We start from the raw sequence: 18,354 nt of genomic DNA on the forward strand, positions 1-18,354 counted from the left end.
TTCCTTCCTTTCATCTTTTCTTCCTTCTGTTTCCTCCTTCCTTTTCTTTTCCTTCCTTCTCTTTCCTTCTTCCTTCCATTTCATCCTTCTTTTCATCCTTCCTTTTTCTCTTTCCTTCCTCCTTCCCTTCCATTCCTTCCTTCCCTTTTGTCTTTTCTTCCTGCCCTCTTTCCTACCTCCTTCCCCCTCTCCCTTTTTCTCCTTCCATCCTTCCCTTCCTCCCTTTCCTCCTTCCTTCTCTCTTTCCTTCCTCCTTCCCTTCCTTCCTTCCCTCACTGGGCAGCCAGTCCTCCTAGCAGGGAGTGCTAGCGTGTGGACCCCAAGTTAGAAAGTTTGCCCATGCCTGCTCTAGCCTCCCCTGCTTCCTTTCAGTTATTCAACCAGGCACATAATATCATCCTGAATGAGCTTTGGTTACCTCTGTTCTAAATCTATTCCTCTTGTTTCAGCCCACATGGGCCAGCCCATATTTCATCAAGACTTATGGAAACCCTATTATGGTTTTTTTGTGGCAAGATTTATTCAGGGAATTTAATCCAGGCATGGGCAAACTTTCTAGCTTGGGAGCCACATGGCAGGCCGGAGATAGGTGGGTGGGCCGGGAGGAAGGGGGTTCTCCCCAAGTCCCCTCCCTGCCCTTTCCTCCCCTTCTTCTTCTCTTTCAGAGGCAGAAAGTGAAGGAAAGATGGGAAACATTTGGATCCCAAAGGGTTGGCCTTGGTCAAGATGAGATGGTGGACGGGAGAGAAAAGGTGTATCCATTAGACCCCGTATGGCCTACTCCTGATATATAATCCTAGAATCTTAGAGCTGGAAGAGACCCCTAAGGGCATCTAGTCCAACCCTCTGTCATGCAAGGCACAATCAAAGCATTCCCGATTGACAGCCTCTGTGGAAAAGCCTCCAGAGTAGGAGACACCACCACACTCCAAGGCAGCCCATGCCACTAACAACTCTTACTCTCAGGAATTCTTCTTAATTTATTCAGTCAAATCTCTTTCCCTGCCATTTGAAACCATTGCTCCCTTGTGCCCTGGTCTCTAGAGCAGCAGAAAGTCAGTTTCCCCCTTCCCTCCTCCTTAAAGGGACACCCTTTTAAATCTTGAAACATGGTCTTCATGTTCTCTCTCTACGTTCTCTTCTCCCAGGTAAGCACCACACAGGAGGAACAGAGGAAGGAAAAAGAGAAGGAAGGAAGGAAGGAAGGAAGGGAGGAAGAAGATGGAAGGGGAGAAGGGAATGGAAAGAAGGAAGAGTGGAAGGGAAGGGAGGGAGGGAAGAGAGAAGAAAAGACAAAAGGGAAGGAAGGAAGGAAGGAAGGAAGGAAGGAAGGAAGGAAGGAAGGAAGGAAGGAAGGAGGGAGGGAGGGAGGGAGGGAGGGAGGGGGGAGGGAAGGAAGGAAGGAAGGAAGGAAGGAAGGAAGGAAGGAAGGAGAAAGGGAGCGGGAAGAAGGAAGGAAAAAGAGAAGGAAGGATGAAAGGGTGGAAGGGAATATATATATATTTAGCCTGCAGTTCCCATCATTCCTTATCATTAGCTTGGGCTTGGCTTATACTTTGAGTATATACGGGTAATCAAATATTTAAAAATCCAGCTTCTTCACCAGTTCTAGCTTTTCACTGAAGCTCATGGGATCCCTGTTTCCTAGTAACAAAAGATTTTCATTTCTTGGTCTTCCTGAATTCTATGAAGGGCCACATGAGAACTTCTGGGGCTGTGGTAAAGCTCTTCCTTCTTGGGCTCTCTTCCCCAGCTGAGTGCAACAGAGGCTATTGCTGTTACAGACATGGATGGGGAGAAGGTCAGATAGAGGAGTTTCTGGGACTGCGGAGGAGCAGAGAACTCTTTCAAGAAGCATCAGGACACAGAGGGGTGTGGATGATAATTTTTTAACAAGGGCAAAAATATATTACACACAACACAGAACAAATCAGTAATATTCTCCAGAAGAGAAGCATCTCAGCAGTAAACGGCACTGGAACAGGGACCTTGTCCACCTTCAGATGAGGTCTCTGAGAATGTCGTCCTCCATGATGCTGGGGGCTGGGACTTGCTGCAGGCCTGGCTGCGGTACAGGGCCCCGGGGACCTGGGTTCATCAGCATCTGACCTGGGAGAGATACCGGGGGAATGGCACAGGTAAAAGGAGCAAGTACTTCTCTCAGATTAAGAGGAGAGGAACCTATAGCCCCAAAATGGCACAAACATTGGATTTAAGTCTGTGTAATACAGGCATGGGTAAACTTTGGCCCTCCATGTGTTTTGGACTTCAACTCCCACAATTCCTAACAGCCGGTAGGCTGTTAGGAATTGTGGGAGTTGAAGTCCAAAACACATGGAGGGCCAAAGTTTACCCATGCCTGATATAATACATGCACTAAACACCCACATATATTTTATTTTATATAAGACTCAATATATTGTTCCTGTCAGTCAGTAGACCGAGCTTCGGGTGGCAATATCACTCCAGAATTTACTCTTGAGCCAATCTTCCTCAAACTGGGTCACTCTCCTGGCTACGACTTTCATCATCCCCAGCAAACATAGAGGGCACCATGTTCAGAAAGGCCTTATGTTAATTTATATATAGCATAACTATCTCAAGTAAACAGGGCCTCCTGGTGGCGCAGCATTTTAAATTGCTGAAATTGCTGACTGAAAGGCTGGCAGTTCGAATCCAGGGAGTGGGGTGAGCTCCCACTGTTAGCCACAGCTTCTGTCAATCTAGCAGTTCGAATACATGCAAATGTGAGTAGATCAATAGATACAGCTTTGGCAGGAAGTGAACAGCGCTCCATGCAGTCATGCTGGCCACATGACCTTGGAGGCGTCTATGGACAATGCCGACTCTTCAGCTTAGAAATGGAGATGAGCACCACTCCCCAGAGTCATGTACAACTAGACTCAATGTCAAGGGAAACCTTTACCTTTACCTTATCCCATAGGAAGGTATGAATACCATGTAATTGCTCAATTAAGGCATAGGTAAAGGTAAAGGTAGTCCCCTGACATTAAGTCCAGTCATGTCTGACTCTGGGGTGTGGTGCTCATCTCCATTTCTAAGCCGAAGAGCCAGCGTTGTCCGTAGACACCTCCAAGGTCATGTGGCCAGCATGACTGCATGGAGCGCCGTTACCTTCCCGCTGGAGCGGTACCTATTGATCTACTCACATTTGCATTTTTTCGAACTGCTAGGTTGGCAGAAGCTAGGGCTGACAGCGGAAGCTCACGCCGCTCCCCGGAATCGAACCTGCGACCTTTTGATCAACAAGCTCAGCAGCTCAGTGCTTTAACCCACTGCGCCACTGGGGCTCCCAATTAAGGCATACACACACTCATATGTGGCTTCCCCACTTGATTTTTTTCTCTCTCTTGAAAGTCAATGACTCTTGATAGTTGGGGTAGAGAGAAGCTCACTGGCCTTTTAATAAAATCACAGAGATCTTTCCCTAATTTCCAAATACAGATAGTAAGGAGGCAGTTCCTCTTTTGCAGTCTTCTATTATTTTACACAAATATAGCATATTGTACCTTGCAAAGGTGCCCGTGGTGCCATCTGTCCTGGCCACTGTTGCCCAGGGGCTTGGTGCATGAGGGGCTGTCCAGGGAGTTGGAGCTGCTGCTGTCCTGGAGGCTGATGCCCTAGAGCCTGCCCCATGTTTTGGTGTGGTAACATTCCCGGAGAACCCTGTTGGAGGTGGTGGAGGGGCTGCTGGGACTGAGGAACTCCAGGTTGGGGCTGTACATGAGGGAAAGAAAGAAGAGATAGCAGGTAAGACCTGAAAAGTGCACTTCTTGTTTATTTATTTACTAGCTGTCTCCTGCCATGCGTTGCTGTGGCCCAGTCTGTGTATATGTACTTTGTGTGTGTGCATAGGTGTGTATATGGCTGACAGGGAGCTCTGGGGTGGGATGGTCCATGAGGTCACAAAGAGTCGGAAGTGACTGAACGAATGAACAACATGTGTGTATATGTGTATGTGTATATGTGTATATATGTGTGTTTGCATGTGTGGTTTTGCGTTGGAGCGAAATTTTTGGTTTTTTTTGGCTTTTAAGTATTTTCTGCTGTGTTTGTCAGTGTTTTCATGAGTGATGGTCACTTGTTGGCCTGATACGCATATTGTGTCCAAATTTGGCGTCAATTTGTCCAGTGGTTTTTGAGTTATGTTAATCCCACAAACGAACATTACATTTTTATTTCTATAGATTTATTCATTTATATATCAGTTTTCTCACCCCGAGGGGGACTCAGTGCAGTTTCCAACATATTCACAGCAAAATGCAATGCCTAACATATGTACGAAAAACCTAACATAAAACAACAATAACAGTTATATAACTATCAGTTAAATCATAAAAAGTAGTAACATTTAGACATTAAAATCTGAAGTTAAAAACATATTAAATAAACATTAAAATCACATAGTCTAACAATCATAGTCCAAGACCATTCCAATATCAAATATCAATTGCACACAATCCCTGTCCATTCCTTGTATTGCTTACTGCCCAAAGGCTTGGTCCCACAGGCATGTTTTTACTTTTTTCCTGAAGGCCAAGAGGGAGGATGCTCATCTAATTGTGGTAGAAAAGGAGTTCCATAGTCTAGGAACCATCACTGAGGTCTCTCATTCCCATCAATCACACTTGCAAATGAGGTGGGACTGAGAGCAGAGCCTCCCTGGACAATCTTAACCTCCGACATGGTTCATAGAGGGAGATACGTTTGGGCTGGAACCATTTAAGACTTTATAGGTCAAAGCCAGCACTTTAAATTGTGCTTGGTAGCAGACTGGCAGCCAGTGGAGCTGATGCAACAGGGGAGTTGTGTGTTTCCTGTAACTCGTTCCAGTGAGCAATTTGGTTGCCACCCTTTGGACCAATTGGAGCTTCCGAACAGTCTTCAAAGGCAACCCCATGTAGAACACGTTGCAATAATCTATTATGTGGACTACTGTGGCCAAGTCTGACTTCGCAAGGTACAGCTGCAACTGGCGCACAAGTTTTAATTGTGCAAAAGATGCCCTGGCCACTGACGAAATCTGGGGTTCCAGACTCAGGAGATCAACCAAGCTGTGAATCAGTGTCTTCAGGGGGAGTGTAACCCCGTCCAACACAGGCTGTAACCCTATACCCTGTTCGGCCTTTGGACTCTTCAGGAGTGCCTCTGTCTTATCTGGATTCAATTTCAATTTGTTTGCCCTCATCCAATCCATCACAGCTGCCAAGCACTGGTTCAAGATCTCAACAGCCTCCTTAACAGTAGGTGGAAAGGAGTAATAGAGTTGAACGTCATCTGTGTACAGAGGATATCTAACTCCAAAACTCCAAATGATCTCCCCCAGTAGCTTCATGTAGATGTTAAACAACATTTGGGGGGGGGGGGTTCCAACCTGATTGGAATGGCAATATGACCAACCTGATTAGCACATTGCCATTCCTTCCTTGAGAAAAGGATACATCAGATATACAAAGAGGATTAAGAACTTGGATCTCAATTAGCTCTGTTATCCTGATGGACAGGATGCGAGAAGAAATGGGTCACGTAATCTCCACTAGAAAGGGATGAGCCATTTGCAGAACCCATCCCCCTGGATTTATGGAAGGATGTGCCCTCTTGGTGAATCTTCTACTGAGGGAGGACATATGGATATAATACAGGAACAGTGCTAGGTCAGATTAAATGCCAATGTAGTCAAGTAATCTATTTGCATAGTGACCATCTTCATGGCTCTTGGAAAGCAATGACAAGGTGTGTGTGCAATACTACCTTTCTACTCCTGTTCCCCAATGAGAGGAATGTAGAGACACGCTAGGATCACATCTCTAATACTGGTAATAATGACTTCTATTACCTTGAGAGTGAGCTAATTTACAGTTTTGATGACTATTGAGTTATCCTCCATTTTAACTCAGTGGTCATCAATATATATTGGCGTACTAGATCCCACAAGTGGACAGTGTATACAGTCCACTTGCCTAGGCCTCTGGGCTTCTCAGGGAAGAGAATATTATGGATTTTCTCTCTTTTACTCAGGTTAAGTGGCAGATTAGCCTATGCCACATCTCATGTTTTATCTCGTAGCTGTATTGTCAATGATTCCAAATAAAGACCAGTAATTTGGTCAAGTGAAAAAGAAAACTTGGGAGAGATGAGGGAGATAAGCACTAGAGGTGTGCATTTTTTTTCTTAGTCCTCGTAAGTCGGATCAAATTTGTTAAATTTGTACTTACGAGGTGATATCTGGCATGTGGACATGACCCACTCCAAAAATTACGCAAGACTTACGCAATCAAAACTTACGCAAGACTTTTTTGTTTGCATTTTGTAAATCTCAAAATCCTCCCAAAGTCAGTTTTATTTTCAGCACAAGGAAGCAAAGCAAAGCCAAGAAGGCTGACTTTCCTCTTTAAATTAATCGCCTCTTGCCATTAGGAGACAGAAAGCAGGGAATTCACTGGGAAATAAAGCATAGAACTCTGGGGAATGTAGTTTAGGAGGGTTTAGGAGCACTATGACGGAGAATGCAAAACTCCCTGCCCTAAACTACATTTTCCAGAATTCTGCTCACATCAGCAAGCCCCAATCAGGAGAGGGGAGATATATGTCCCTCAATAGTAGAGCCAGCCAGAGTCCCAATAAATTGTTGTATCTGCAGAGACCTGACTGATACTTCTAGTAAGTAAATCAATGCTGGGCTGAGAAGAAATCCCTAAATGGATGGCTATTGGGGGTTTTTTCCAACACAATAGAGGAAGCATAATAATTAGTTTAGAGGCTGGATGGCCAACTGTCAAGTGAGTTTTGATGGTGTCCTTCTGCCTGGAAGAAGGGAGTTGGAGTAGATGGCCCTTGGAGGTTCCCTCCTACTCTAGGATTCTATGAAAATGTCGAAATGGTTAATATTGGTTTCTATTTGTTAATATATGAGAAACATTCAATGTGATAGCTGTTGTGGCTTTTTAAAAAAACACATACAATCGGTAGAATGATCCCCTGTTATCTTGTGTAATTGTATAGAAAATTCAAAAAGATAGCTCTTGTAGGTTTTTTAAAAAAAATTATTTATAAAAACTTTGAAAATTCCTCCAAAACCTGTGGAAAAGTGAAACATTCTGAAACTTAATAGGCTAACAGTGGTCAAAGTGTTCTACCATTGTTGCAAGTTTCACCCCAATAGCTGTAAAAATGAAGGAGAACGGCACCCTGGAAATTTCCCCAATTATGCGCAATTACATAATGAAAAAGTATTGAAATTTCGTTACTCTTCCCATATTAATGACATTTTCACTAAATATCCTTTAGAAACATGAAACGGAGGCACTCCCTAATCTTGTAATGACTTTTGAAATATTTTTAATTGATTGCACATGCCTAATAAGGACTTACCGGCTGCTGGCTAAGGAGGAGGCTTCGGAGTTGAGGATTGGCGCCCGGGTTTTGGGGTCTGAGCATAGCACCTCCTTGGGTAGCCTGCGGCCCAGCTTGTGGGGGGACTTGCGCTTGCGGGGGCTGGCTGGTGGAAGGAGCAGTGGGCTGAGGTTGCTGAACTCTGAGCTGTAACTGAGAGGGAAAAGAAAACTAACAAACAAACACATAAACCAGATTGCCAGAGTTCTTTCAGCAGGAGTCAACTTATTTGTTTATTTACGACATTTATATGCCGCCCTTCTCACCCCGAAGGGGACTCAGTAATATGTAAATACAATATATTATATTATTACTATAGCACAATATTAGTATTATATATTACTATATTGCACTATACCATTATACTGTAATATTATTAGTAATATTACATGTAATATAAATATATAATTATAATATATTATTATTAGTATTATATTGTATTACATTATAATATTATAAATCAAGATTAAATGGACCTTGAGAGTCACATGGAACACCTTTGTATGGAGCAAAGAATAGCTCCACATAAAGATGTTGCAAACATAGTCATTAAAGAGAAGCTGATGTCAAAAAGATGTGTGCTACACTCTGGACAGAGACTGACTACTTTCCACTATGGTTTGTAACTATATTTGTAGGACCTTCTGCAGTGAACAGATTGCAGAAAGGGTATTTGTTACAACAACAACAACAACAACAACATTTTATTATGGTCCAAAGGCCCTTATTGCATCATAGGTGAACAAGGTATGGAGGTAATGAGATTACGAACATCTGGTTGATTAAACACAAAAATGGATAAGATTTACAACAGTTAAAAACTGTTTAAAATGCATGTTGGCTAAAAACATAGGTTAACAACTACAAGAAGTTCCAGTGTGTTTCAGCCTGTATCTAACATTGGGAATTGTCTAATCCTGGCTGCCTCAGAAAAAAAAACTTGGCAACCTCTAAGGTCACGTGGGGAAGGTTGTCACTAAGTAGAAACTTCACATAAAATTTCATTGGACGTTCTGGTAAGTTTCTTAGAAGGGGGTTGATTTATGTGTGCTCGGGCCTGTTCATAGAAACTGTGTGACAGAAGAATGTGGTAGATGCACTCATAGAATCACAGAATTATTAAGTTGGAAGAGACCTCATGGGCTACCCAGTCCAACCCCCTGCCAAGAAGCAGGAAAATCACATTCTAAGCATTCTACTTCCTGTTTTTTACATGGACAGAGTCTTTTATTATATGGGGTACCTGTAAATCTCCCACACAGCAATTCAGATGGGAGTATATTGCACCTTGCTTTGGAAAATAGGCAGTGGTATTTGGCAACAGTCAAGTTCTTTAGATAGTTTGTTGCATGGAAAGGCCCAACAAAATGTATGGACAGGGTACTAGGGGAGCAAGATACATAAGAGTGAGAGCACAGCTCACAAAAGGCTAATTGATTCTCTAATTGATTGAGAGCCATGTCAAAACTCAGATGAGTTAGGAAGGATGCGGAAAAGCTGATGGAGGAGGCTTTCTTAGAATTGATCTTGAACCAACTGTTTATGTACTCATCCTGAGCTAAGTGATGAATCATATCTGATCCTAAACTAAAAACTCTGATCTTGAGCCAATATTTAATTGCTCACCACCAGGTTCTTATTGACAGGAGTGCTTCCCCAGATTCAAGTACACATCTGGGGAGTTGGAAAAGGGCCCTCACAAACTGTGTTTGCTGTTGGTCTATTTTTGACGTTAGGGTCCCAATCCAGATGCTGGAAGCATACAGCAGCTGGGAAGCTGTCTTAGCATTAAAGACTTTTTTGTTTTGGTGTCAGGAGTGACTTGAGAAACTGCAGATCACTTCTGGTGTGAGGGAATTGGCCATCTGCAAGGATGTTGCCCAGGGAACACACAGATGTTTTGATGTTTTATCATCCTTGTGGGAGACATTTCTCATGTCCCCACATGGGGAGCTGGAGCTGACAGAGGGAGCTCATCCGCGCTTTCCACGGATTCAAACCTGCAACCTGTCAGTCTTCAGTCCTGCTCGTACAAGGGTTTAACCCATTGCATTAAAAGATTCAGACGTCCCCTGGGCAACATCCTTGCAGACGGTCAATTCTCTCACACCAGAAGTGACTTGCAGTTTCTCAAGTTGTGCCTGACCCACACACACAAAAGAAAAACCTGCAACCTGAACAACTTCATCATTTGGCAGAATAATACTTTATTTTGTAATTTTTTAACTTATTTATTTTTATTGTACTTTTCCTCACGGTGATAGCAACAGGTGCTTGCCAAATTTCTTTTTCCCTCATGTGTCAAAGTAACTTGGCTGCTTTGGGATATTACACACCTCAAGTAAAAACCAAACCAACAAACATAAAAAAGATAGCAATCGTGTCATTTTCTACTCTGCAGCTATCTTGTGTAGTAAGGCTCCTAACTCTGCAAAAAGACTCACCAGGCCTTGCTGCCGCTGCTGTTCTTCCATAATCCCTACCTGAGGCATACCAGGGCTCACCTGCTGTCCTCCCATCTAGAAGGAAAAAAGGGGGAGACATCAGACCTGGCAGAATGGGGAGAACCAGTGATGCAATTCCAAACCAAAACTAACTCCCAGTAAGTAGCTTCCCCTCTTTGTGTATCTGTTCCCCTGCATTTCTCTCAATCCATCTTCTCACCTGCTGCTGGACTCCCTGTGTCACTGGTAAAGTGACAGGCTGTTTTGTCAGGAAAGGTTGGGTATTGGGTGTTGACCCCAAAGGCTGAGAGCCCCCCATCTGCTGTAAAGAAAGGAAACATAGCAGGAAGCAAACAAAGGGGGGGGGGAGGTGTCAAGGAGAAAAGATAGTGAAGATGCAAAGCCAGGAAAAGGGACCACTGCAGAAGTGGTGGAGGGCATCATGTCAGCAAAAAAGCAGCCCAAGTTTCTCCTTCATTAAGTCCTTAGGGGAGCAAAATTAGTCTGAGATAGTGCTACATGACACAGTGGTCCATGGACTGGTGCTGGTCCATGAGTCATCGGCTGCTGATCTCTGGAGAGCTTTCAGGAAACTCTTCAATGGGCACAAATATGGTATCCTGGCATCCTCAGAAAAAAGAACCCTGCCATTCCTCTACATCAGATAACTTATAGAACACTGGTCTGGTTAGGGAAGATATCACCCTTCAGATGTTATTGGACCGTTAGTTCCAGGAACCCAACCAGTATTGAGGAATGATGGGAGTTGCAGTCCTAAAAAATATAGGGAGCCACATTTTTCTACCCCTGGTCTGAAAGTCAGCTTGCACAGAAGACTGGATCAGGACTTGAAAACTGCTGAATTCCAGTCCATGACTAATCCAAAATATATACCCTATATACTCGCGTATAAGCCGACCCGAATATAAGTTGAGGTACCTAATCTTACCACAAAAAAATCTGGGAAAACGTAATGACTCGAGTATAAGTCGAGGGTAGGAAATGCAGAAGATACTGGCAAATTTCTAAATAGAAATCAATACCAATAAAATTACAATAATTGAGGCATCAGTAGGTTAAATGTTTTTCAACATTTATATAAAACTGTAATTTAAGATAAGACTCTGATGAAACCATTATTCTGACCTTCTTGAATGTAAAAGTTCTTATGTATACCCCCAATAATAATAGAGTAAAATAATAAATGTAATAATAATAATAATAATAATAGAGTAAAATAATGGAAATGTAATAATAACAGTAATAATAGAGCAAAATAATAAATGTAATATAATAAAAAGCATTATAAAATTATAAATATAATAATAAATAGAGTAATATAATAAATATAATAAAATAATAATAATAATAATAATAATAATAATAATAATGGAAATGTAATAACAGTAATAAAAGAGCAAAATAATAAATATAATAATAATAATAATAAATACAGTAAAATAATGTAAATGTAATAATAATAAATAGAGTAATATAATAAATGTAAAATAATAATAATAATAATAACAACAACAGAATAAAATGATAAATAACTTTTACTCGAGTATAAGCCAAGGGAGGGGGGAGTAGCCTAAAAAAAGGGCTGAAAAACTCAGCTTATACTCGAATATGTATGGTAATAAGAGATGGGTAACTATTGTTGATTTTTTCAAATGTAAATGCATACTAAATAGCTTATATCTGACTATCTCTCACCCTCTCACCTATTCTTATGAAGGGATGAGAATAAATGCTTCAAACATGGGTCATATGTGATGTTGGGAATTGATGTACCATTATTGTTTTGGCACCAATTTGAGATGGAAGAGAGTTGTGTTAGAAAGATAAAGAGAGTTAAAAGATTTAGCAAGATCCAGTGCATTTGGTTAAATGGCCCCCAAGGTCCTTTCCTCAAGATGTCCTATGTGTCAGCCGCCTACCTTTTGTTGCTGAACTTGCTTGTGATTGGTGATGACTTGCCGGATGCCATTGACGAAGCCACTCTGGTCATAAGGAATGAGCCCCATGAAGATTTTCTTCTTTGAAGAATATAGCAGCATCAGCACCCGCACCTCACAGGGCGTAGTGTGAGGAAAGTGAACACAGCCCGCCTGCTCGTATGACAAGAACGAAACATTTGCTAAAGAATCTGGTTGGGCAGATTCTTACCCCTCACAATTACCCAGCCCACCCTGAAAGAGTTTTAAGAAACCTGTTTAATAAGATTAAGGATTTGCTCCATGACTAAAAAGTCCCACCCATAAGAAAGATACGATTCTCTGAAGTCAAATATCACTGGCCACAATGCCAAGATTTCCCCCTGAGCAAATGTCGCCACCATCAATACCCAAGTGTAAGAGCAAAGTTTGAGTGGAACTGGAATCATAGAATTGAAAGAAACCACAACAGCCATCCAGTTCAACCCACTGCCATGCAGGAAAAGCACAATCAAAGCTTCCCCAACAGATGGCCACCCAGCCTCTGTTGAAAAGCATCCAAAGGAGCTTCCATCATTCTCCAAAGCAGTAAGTTCCACTGATAAACAGCTCTTATGGTCAGGAAGTTATTTATTTATTTATTTATTTATTACGATATTTATATCCTGTCCTTCTCACCCCGAAGGGGACTCAGGGCAGCTTACATGAGTGGTATTATTCCATGCCCAAACAACAACAATTAAAAGCAAGTAAACAACAATTTAAAACAACATATGTAAACATTAGACAACTGTTGTGCATATATCTAAAGCCAGATAATCAGATAATCATATTCATCAATCCAAAGCCAACTGTATTGAACAGATAATTATGCTGGGCCAAATGCTTGCTCCCAATGCCAAGTTTTCACTTGTTTGCGAAATGATAGGAGAGAAGGGGCCGATCTAATACCACTAGGGAGGGAGTTCCACAATTATTCCTATTGTTCAGGTGGAACCTCCCTTTCTGTAATTTGAATCCATTGCTCTGAGTCCAGGTCTAAAGGACAGCAGAAAACAAACCTGCTCCACCTCTTCCTTTCAAATATTTAAACATGGCTATCATGTCTTCTCTCAGACGTCAATAGAGTAACATTAATTGTTTGACTGTTTCAGTCATCAAAGAGGTTTTAAATCTGAAAGAAGGCTGACCGACTTGATTTGATCACCTGGGGAGATCCCATCTTCTCCTGGAGCAAGTCAACCCTCCCAAACCCGTCCCACACCAACTATAGTGCCTTACAAATCCATTGCCCATGATGCGGTAGAGTCCCTTCAGTGATTCCAGGTCCTTGTTGGTGAAGTGAAATTGAACCATGCGTGAGTTTCGGAACAGATGGCCCAGCGTTGTCTGCAAGAGACCAACAGAAGTCAATTAAATAGAATCCTGAGCTTGCATAACCCTCAAGCTATAAGTAATTATAAATAGACAAGGATGATGAATTTAAGCAGTATTCTGTAACACAAAATGTTTTCAAAAACAAATCTGAAAGGTTAAGAGCGATCTGACCATAAAAAGCATCTAGGAACCACTGTATAATATGCAAGAAAGTTCAATATCAGGTTAATTTCTCATGAGAAAACTTGAGGAAGAAGGCCCTGTCAAAGGCACATGTAGCTGGCAGTTGTGTAGAGCTGGATAATACAGCCAATCTGTACCATATATAAATGAGTATAAGCCGACCCGAATATAAGACGAGGCATCTAATTTTACTACAAAAAACTGGGAAAACGTATTGACTTGAATATAAGCCGAGGGTGGGAAATGCAGCAGGTACTGGTAAATTTCAAAATAAAAATAGATACCAATAAAATTACATTAATTGAGGCATCAGTAGGTTAAATGTTTTTGAATATTTACATAAAACTGTAATTTAAGATAAGATTGTACAACTCTGATTAAATCATTATTATAACCTTCTTCAATGTAAATGTGTTTATGTATCCTTCCAATAATAATAGAGTAAAATAATAAATGTATTAATAACAATAACAATAAAATAATAATAATAAATGTCACAATAATAAAATAATAAATGTAATAACAATATAATAGAGTAAAATAATAAATGTAATAATAATAGAGCAAAATAATAAATGTAATAAAAATAAAAATAGAATAAAATAATGTAACTGTAATAATAATAATAAACAGAGTAATATAATAAATTTAATAAAAATAATAACAGAGTAAATAATAATAAACAACCTTGACTCGAGCATAAGCCAAGGAAGGGGGGGGGGGGCTTTTACAGCCTTAAAAAAGGGCTGAAAAACTCAGCTTATGCTCAAGTATACACAGTAAATAAATTCCAAAACCCACAGGCCTATCTGATTTGATACAAAAAGATTTATGCAATCAGCCCTCCTTATCCACAGATTTTGCATCCATGAATTAAATTATCCTTGGCTTAACATTTTAAAAAATCTTGAAAGTAAACCTTGGTTTTGTCATTTCATAAGGCACACTATTTTACTATGGTATTGGCTATAATGGGACATGAGTATATACTGATCTGGGTATCCACTGGGGTTCCCAGAGCCAAACTCGAGCAGATAGCAAGGGCTAAATGTATTACATCTTCTGACTATCTGTAGTTAGGAAAGATACAATTCTTAAGGGAGATACGATTTTGATTAGATCAGGCGGTGTTCATAGCCAGCATAAACACTTTGCTTACCAAGAGCTGCTGTGGGATCAGCTGCATAATGAGCTTCTGGGGCCACTGCTCCGCCTTCCTGGAATGGAGCAAAATACAGGCAGATCAGCTCTTCTTCAGTATCAAGATGACATTATGATATCTTGAACTCATCTGCATACCATTCCTTATGGAGCCAAAACAGCACCATCTCACCCAAGGCAAAGATAGCAGCAATCTCAGGGAAACTCCCAACACTTATAGAAATGTAAAAATAATATTTCAGGAAGGGAAAACACAAGTGGAGAGGAGCCACACAAGGAGCCCGATGAGGAATGAGCATGCTCAAAGGCTACAGGATGCTAACTGGTTGCTGGTGACATAAACAGAAAACCAGACGAGACAAAAGAATTGAATCAAATACCCAACTGGTTGGCTGACTGAAATGCCAAATATAGTGCAAGGTTTTGTTGCAGATCCTACTTGCTTTAAGTAAATTGCCTGTTGAAATGTATCTAAATGTAGTTTTAAAAATAGTTTAGTTATGAAATTAACTAATTTAAACAATAATTATAAAAACAATAAAATACTTTATAAAGAACAGAAATGGAAATATAATACATTTCAGGTATCTATATTTGGGGGTCACCATGCTGAAAAACAGCCAAAACAGGGGATTTTGATGGGGAGGCCATTATACAGCAGCAACCACTGAGAAGACCCTGCTCCAAAAATCACACAAAGTCTAATTTCTCGAACAATAAAGTACTTTCCCCAATCAGCTTTCAGAGTTTAGACGTGGGAAATCTTTGGCTTTTTAGCTATTGCTGGAATATAACTTCCATTATCTGTAGATACGGGCCACCTGGCAGCACAGTGGGTTAAACCACTAAGCTGCTGAACTTGATGACTGAAAGGTTGGTGGTCCGGATCAAGGGAGTGGGGTTGGGCTCCCACTGTTAGGCCCAGCCTCTACCAATTTAGCAGTTCAAAAACATGCAAATGTGAGTAGATCAATAGGTACTGCTTCTGCTGGAAGGTAACGGCGCTCCTTGCAGTCATGCTGGCCACATGACCGTGGGAGTGTCTACGGACAATGCCGGCTCTTCAGCTTAGAAATTAGATGAGTACCACCCCCCAGAGTCGGACACAACTAGACTTAATATCAGGGGAAACCTTTACCTTTACCTATCTGTAGATATGGCTATGCTGGTTGGGACTGATGAAGTCCAACAATATATGGAAGGTCACAGTTCTCCATTCCTAGATTAGTGGCTCTCTTAGAGCACAACAACAACACTTCATATACCAAACAGAAGAGGCAACAACTGTGTTACTACCTTAAACACGGGGCATATGTTCCTGCATTCCAGGACACATTTATTTACATACATAAGAAACCCAAACCTTGTAGTGATCCTACTGATGTACTGGGGTCAAGAGTTTCATGCCCACTACAGTACTGGTAGGTGTCTCCCCTTACTTGACCATACTTCACTGTCTCTCACCCTTCCACCAACTTGCTGCTACACCCAGAAGAATAGGAGTTCTGCCTGAAACCTTCATGCTTCCCCTGAAACCTTCATGCTTCTTCTTCACAGCTGTGCCCTCCCCTCCACAACTTTCAATGACAAAAGATAGACACTCACAAGTTCTCTCCTTGATTGACGTACACTTGGCAGGGCAGGGAACGAGTAAGTTTGGTGTTGGAATCCACAGAAGCTGGCTTGGGCTTCTGAGGGAAGAGGCACGGCGACAGACGGTCAAAACATGTCAGGCGAAGAATTTCCTATTCTTAGTGTGCTCCCACCCACCCTGGTTCAGCTCTCACCTCCTGCCATTCTAGCACGCCGCTCCATGCCATCACCTTGTTGGTGACTGACTGCTGTGTTGCGCCTATCTGTGGCTGTGAGGGCTGACTCACCGTCATAGGTGGAACAACGCTGGGCTGGATAGAACCGGAGGAAGAGGTAGGGGACAGTTACAAGGGCGTCAGCAATGGAGAAGCTGGAAAAGTTACTTTTGAGGTTGACAACTCCCGCAATTCCCCATCAGCATGACTCTTTTTTAAAAAAAAGTAACATCTCCAATCTTTGAAAGTGAAAAACCAATGAACATACAAAGAAATCTTCCTCTTTGAATTGTCAGCACCTATACATACCATAGTTGAAGCACCAGACTGTGGAGGGGCTTGTACGGGTGGCTGGACGAGAAGGCCGGAGCCTGTGGTGACTGTGGAGACCAGGCTGGATGGAGAAGACACAGGGAGCTTTTGAGGCATGGCTGGGACCGAGCCCGCTTGAAGCGTCTGTGGGGGACCTTGGTTGAAGGCCGGCTGCATGGGGTTCATGGGGGTGACTATGGACAAGAAAGAGAAAGCATGGGAAACTAACATCCTTAAATTCACCCAGTTCTAGTTTCACAATAACTGTTCCTTCCTCTAGTCATTGACCTTGAGTTTTTGAGTTGTAGTTCACCTACCTCTAGAGAACACTGTGGACTAAATAATGATGTATCTGGACCAAACTGGGCCCGAATACGCAATATGCTCAAATGTGAACACTGGTTAAGTTTGGGGGGAAATTCATTCTGACGAACTGATTTTTGCTGTAACTTGTATGAATTGTATTTTAATGTATTTTATATTGATTATTTATAATGCTTTTCTTATTGTACTGAATCCCATGTTGTTAGCCGGCCTGAGTCCCTCCTCAGAGGTCGAGAAAACCGGGTTATATAAACTCTAAATAGATAAATAAATAAATAAATAAATAGTCTCTTAGAGACCCTTGTTTTGCACCATCCCTTCAGGTTTTGTTCCCTGATTCAACAGTAGGAGCAAAGGGCCCCAAAATTACCACTATTAGAAGATTCAGTGACTTAGTGTGTTGTCGTTGAGCTGTCTAAACTTGGTCTTTTTCCACCCCTGAATTTGCAGAATTTCTTCCACATTAACATACCTGCACCAACTGCAGGCATATACAAGAAAGTGGTTAGGATAACTTATAGGAAAGCTTTTATTCTATGCCAGAAAATCATATGTACATGTACATCAGTGATTCTCAATCTTCCTAATGCCACGACACCTTAATACAGTTTCTCATGTTGTGGTGAACCCTAACCATAAATTTTTTTTTGTTGCTACTTCATAACTATAATTTTGCTACTGTTATGAATCGTAATGTAAATATTGGATATACAGGATGTATTTTCATTCACTGGCACAAATACCCGATACGCCCACATTTGAATACTGGTGGGGTTGAGAGGGGATTGATTTTGTCATTTGAGGGTTGTAGTTGCTGGGATTTATAGTTCAGCTACAATCAAAGAGCATTCTGAACTCCACCAACGCTGGAACTGAACCAAACTTGGCACACAGAACTCCCATAACCAACAGAAAACACTGGAAGGGTTTAGTGGGCATTGACTTTGAGTTTTTGAGTTGTAGTTCACCTACCTCTAGAGAACACTATGGACTCAAACAATGATGGATCTGGACCAAACTGGGCATGAATACGCAATATGCTCAAATGTGAACACTGGTGAAGTTTGGGGGGAAATAGACCTTGACATTTGGGAGTTGTAGACACTGGGATTTATAGTTCACCTACAATCAAAGAGTCCCTTGAAACCCAACAACAATAGAATTGGACCAAACTTCCCACACAGAACTCCCATGACCAACTGAAAATACTGGTGGTACTTGGGAGGAATCTGACACGCCTGCTCTCCCCTCCCCACTTGGAGTCTCAGAAACAGTCCTCCTCTTGGCTGAGAGGCCAGCTGAGCAGCCGGCCAATTACAGCAGGAGGAGGGCTTTTTGTGGGAGGATTCACAGTCTGTTTCCAAAAAGGAAAAGAAGGATAGGCAGAGACATCTT

General features: G+C 41.7%; 1 protein-coding gene across 6 annotated transcripts in view; it reads right to left on the reverse strand.

The window, feature by feature from the left end:
• Positions 1–1,873: 1,873 nt before the first annotated feature.
• MED25 (mediator complex subunit 25) overlaps positions 1,874–18,354 on the reverse strand; it is a 29,140-nt gene continuing 12,659 nt past the window's right edge. For 3 of the 6 annotated variants that reach the window (XM_060780744.2, XM_060780741.2, XM_060780748.2), the window contains 11 exons: positions 16,633–16,829; positions 16,303–16,419; positions 16,121–16,206; positions 14,514–14,571; positions 13,076–13,183; positions 11,798–11,971; positions 10,078–10,179; positions 9,858–9,932; positions 7,393–7,566; positions 3,531–3,738; positions 1,874–2,109 (listed from right to left, as the gene is read on the reverse strand). In XM_060780744.2, coding sequence (XP_060636727.2) covers positions 2,000–2,109; positions 3,531–3,738; positions 7,393–7,566; positions 9,858–9,932; positions 10,078–10,179; positions 11,798–11,971; positions 13,076–13,183; positions 14,514–14,571; positions 16,121–16,206; positions 16,303–16,419; positions 16,633–16,829 — 1,409 coding nt within the window. In that variant the 3' untranslated portion in view covers positions 1,874–1,999. The remainder of the gene's footprint in view (positions 2,110–3,530; positions 3,739–7,392; positions 7,567–9,857; positions 9,933–10,077; positions 10,180–11,797; positions 11,972–13,075; positions 13,184–14,513; positions 14,572–16,120; positions 16,207–16,302; positions 16,420–16,632; positions 16,830–18,354) is intronic. The other 3 variants (XM_060780743.2, XM_060780742.2, XM_060780747.2) reach the window with 3 other exon arrangements.

This window comes from Anolis sagrei, chromosome 6 (genome assembly GCF_037176765.1).
Source record: "Anolis sagrei isolate rAnoSag1 chromosome 6, rAnoSag1.mat, whole genome shotgun sequence".
In the NCBI taxonomy this organism is placed as follows: domain Eukaryota; kingdom Metazoa; phylum Chordata; class Lepidosauria; order Squamata; family Dactyloidae; genus Anolis; species Anolis sagrei.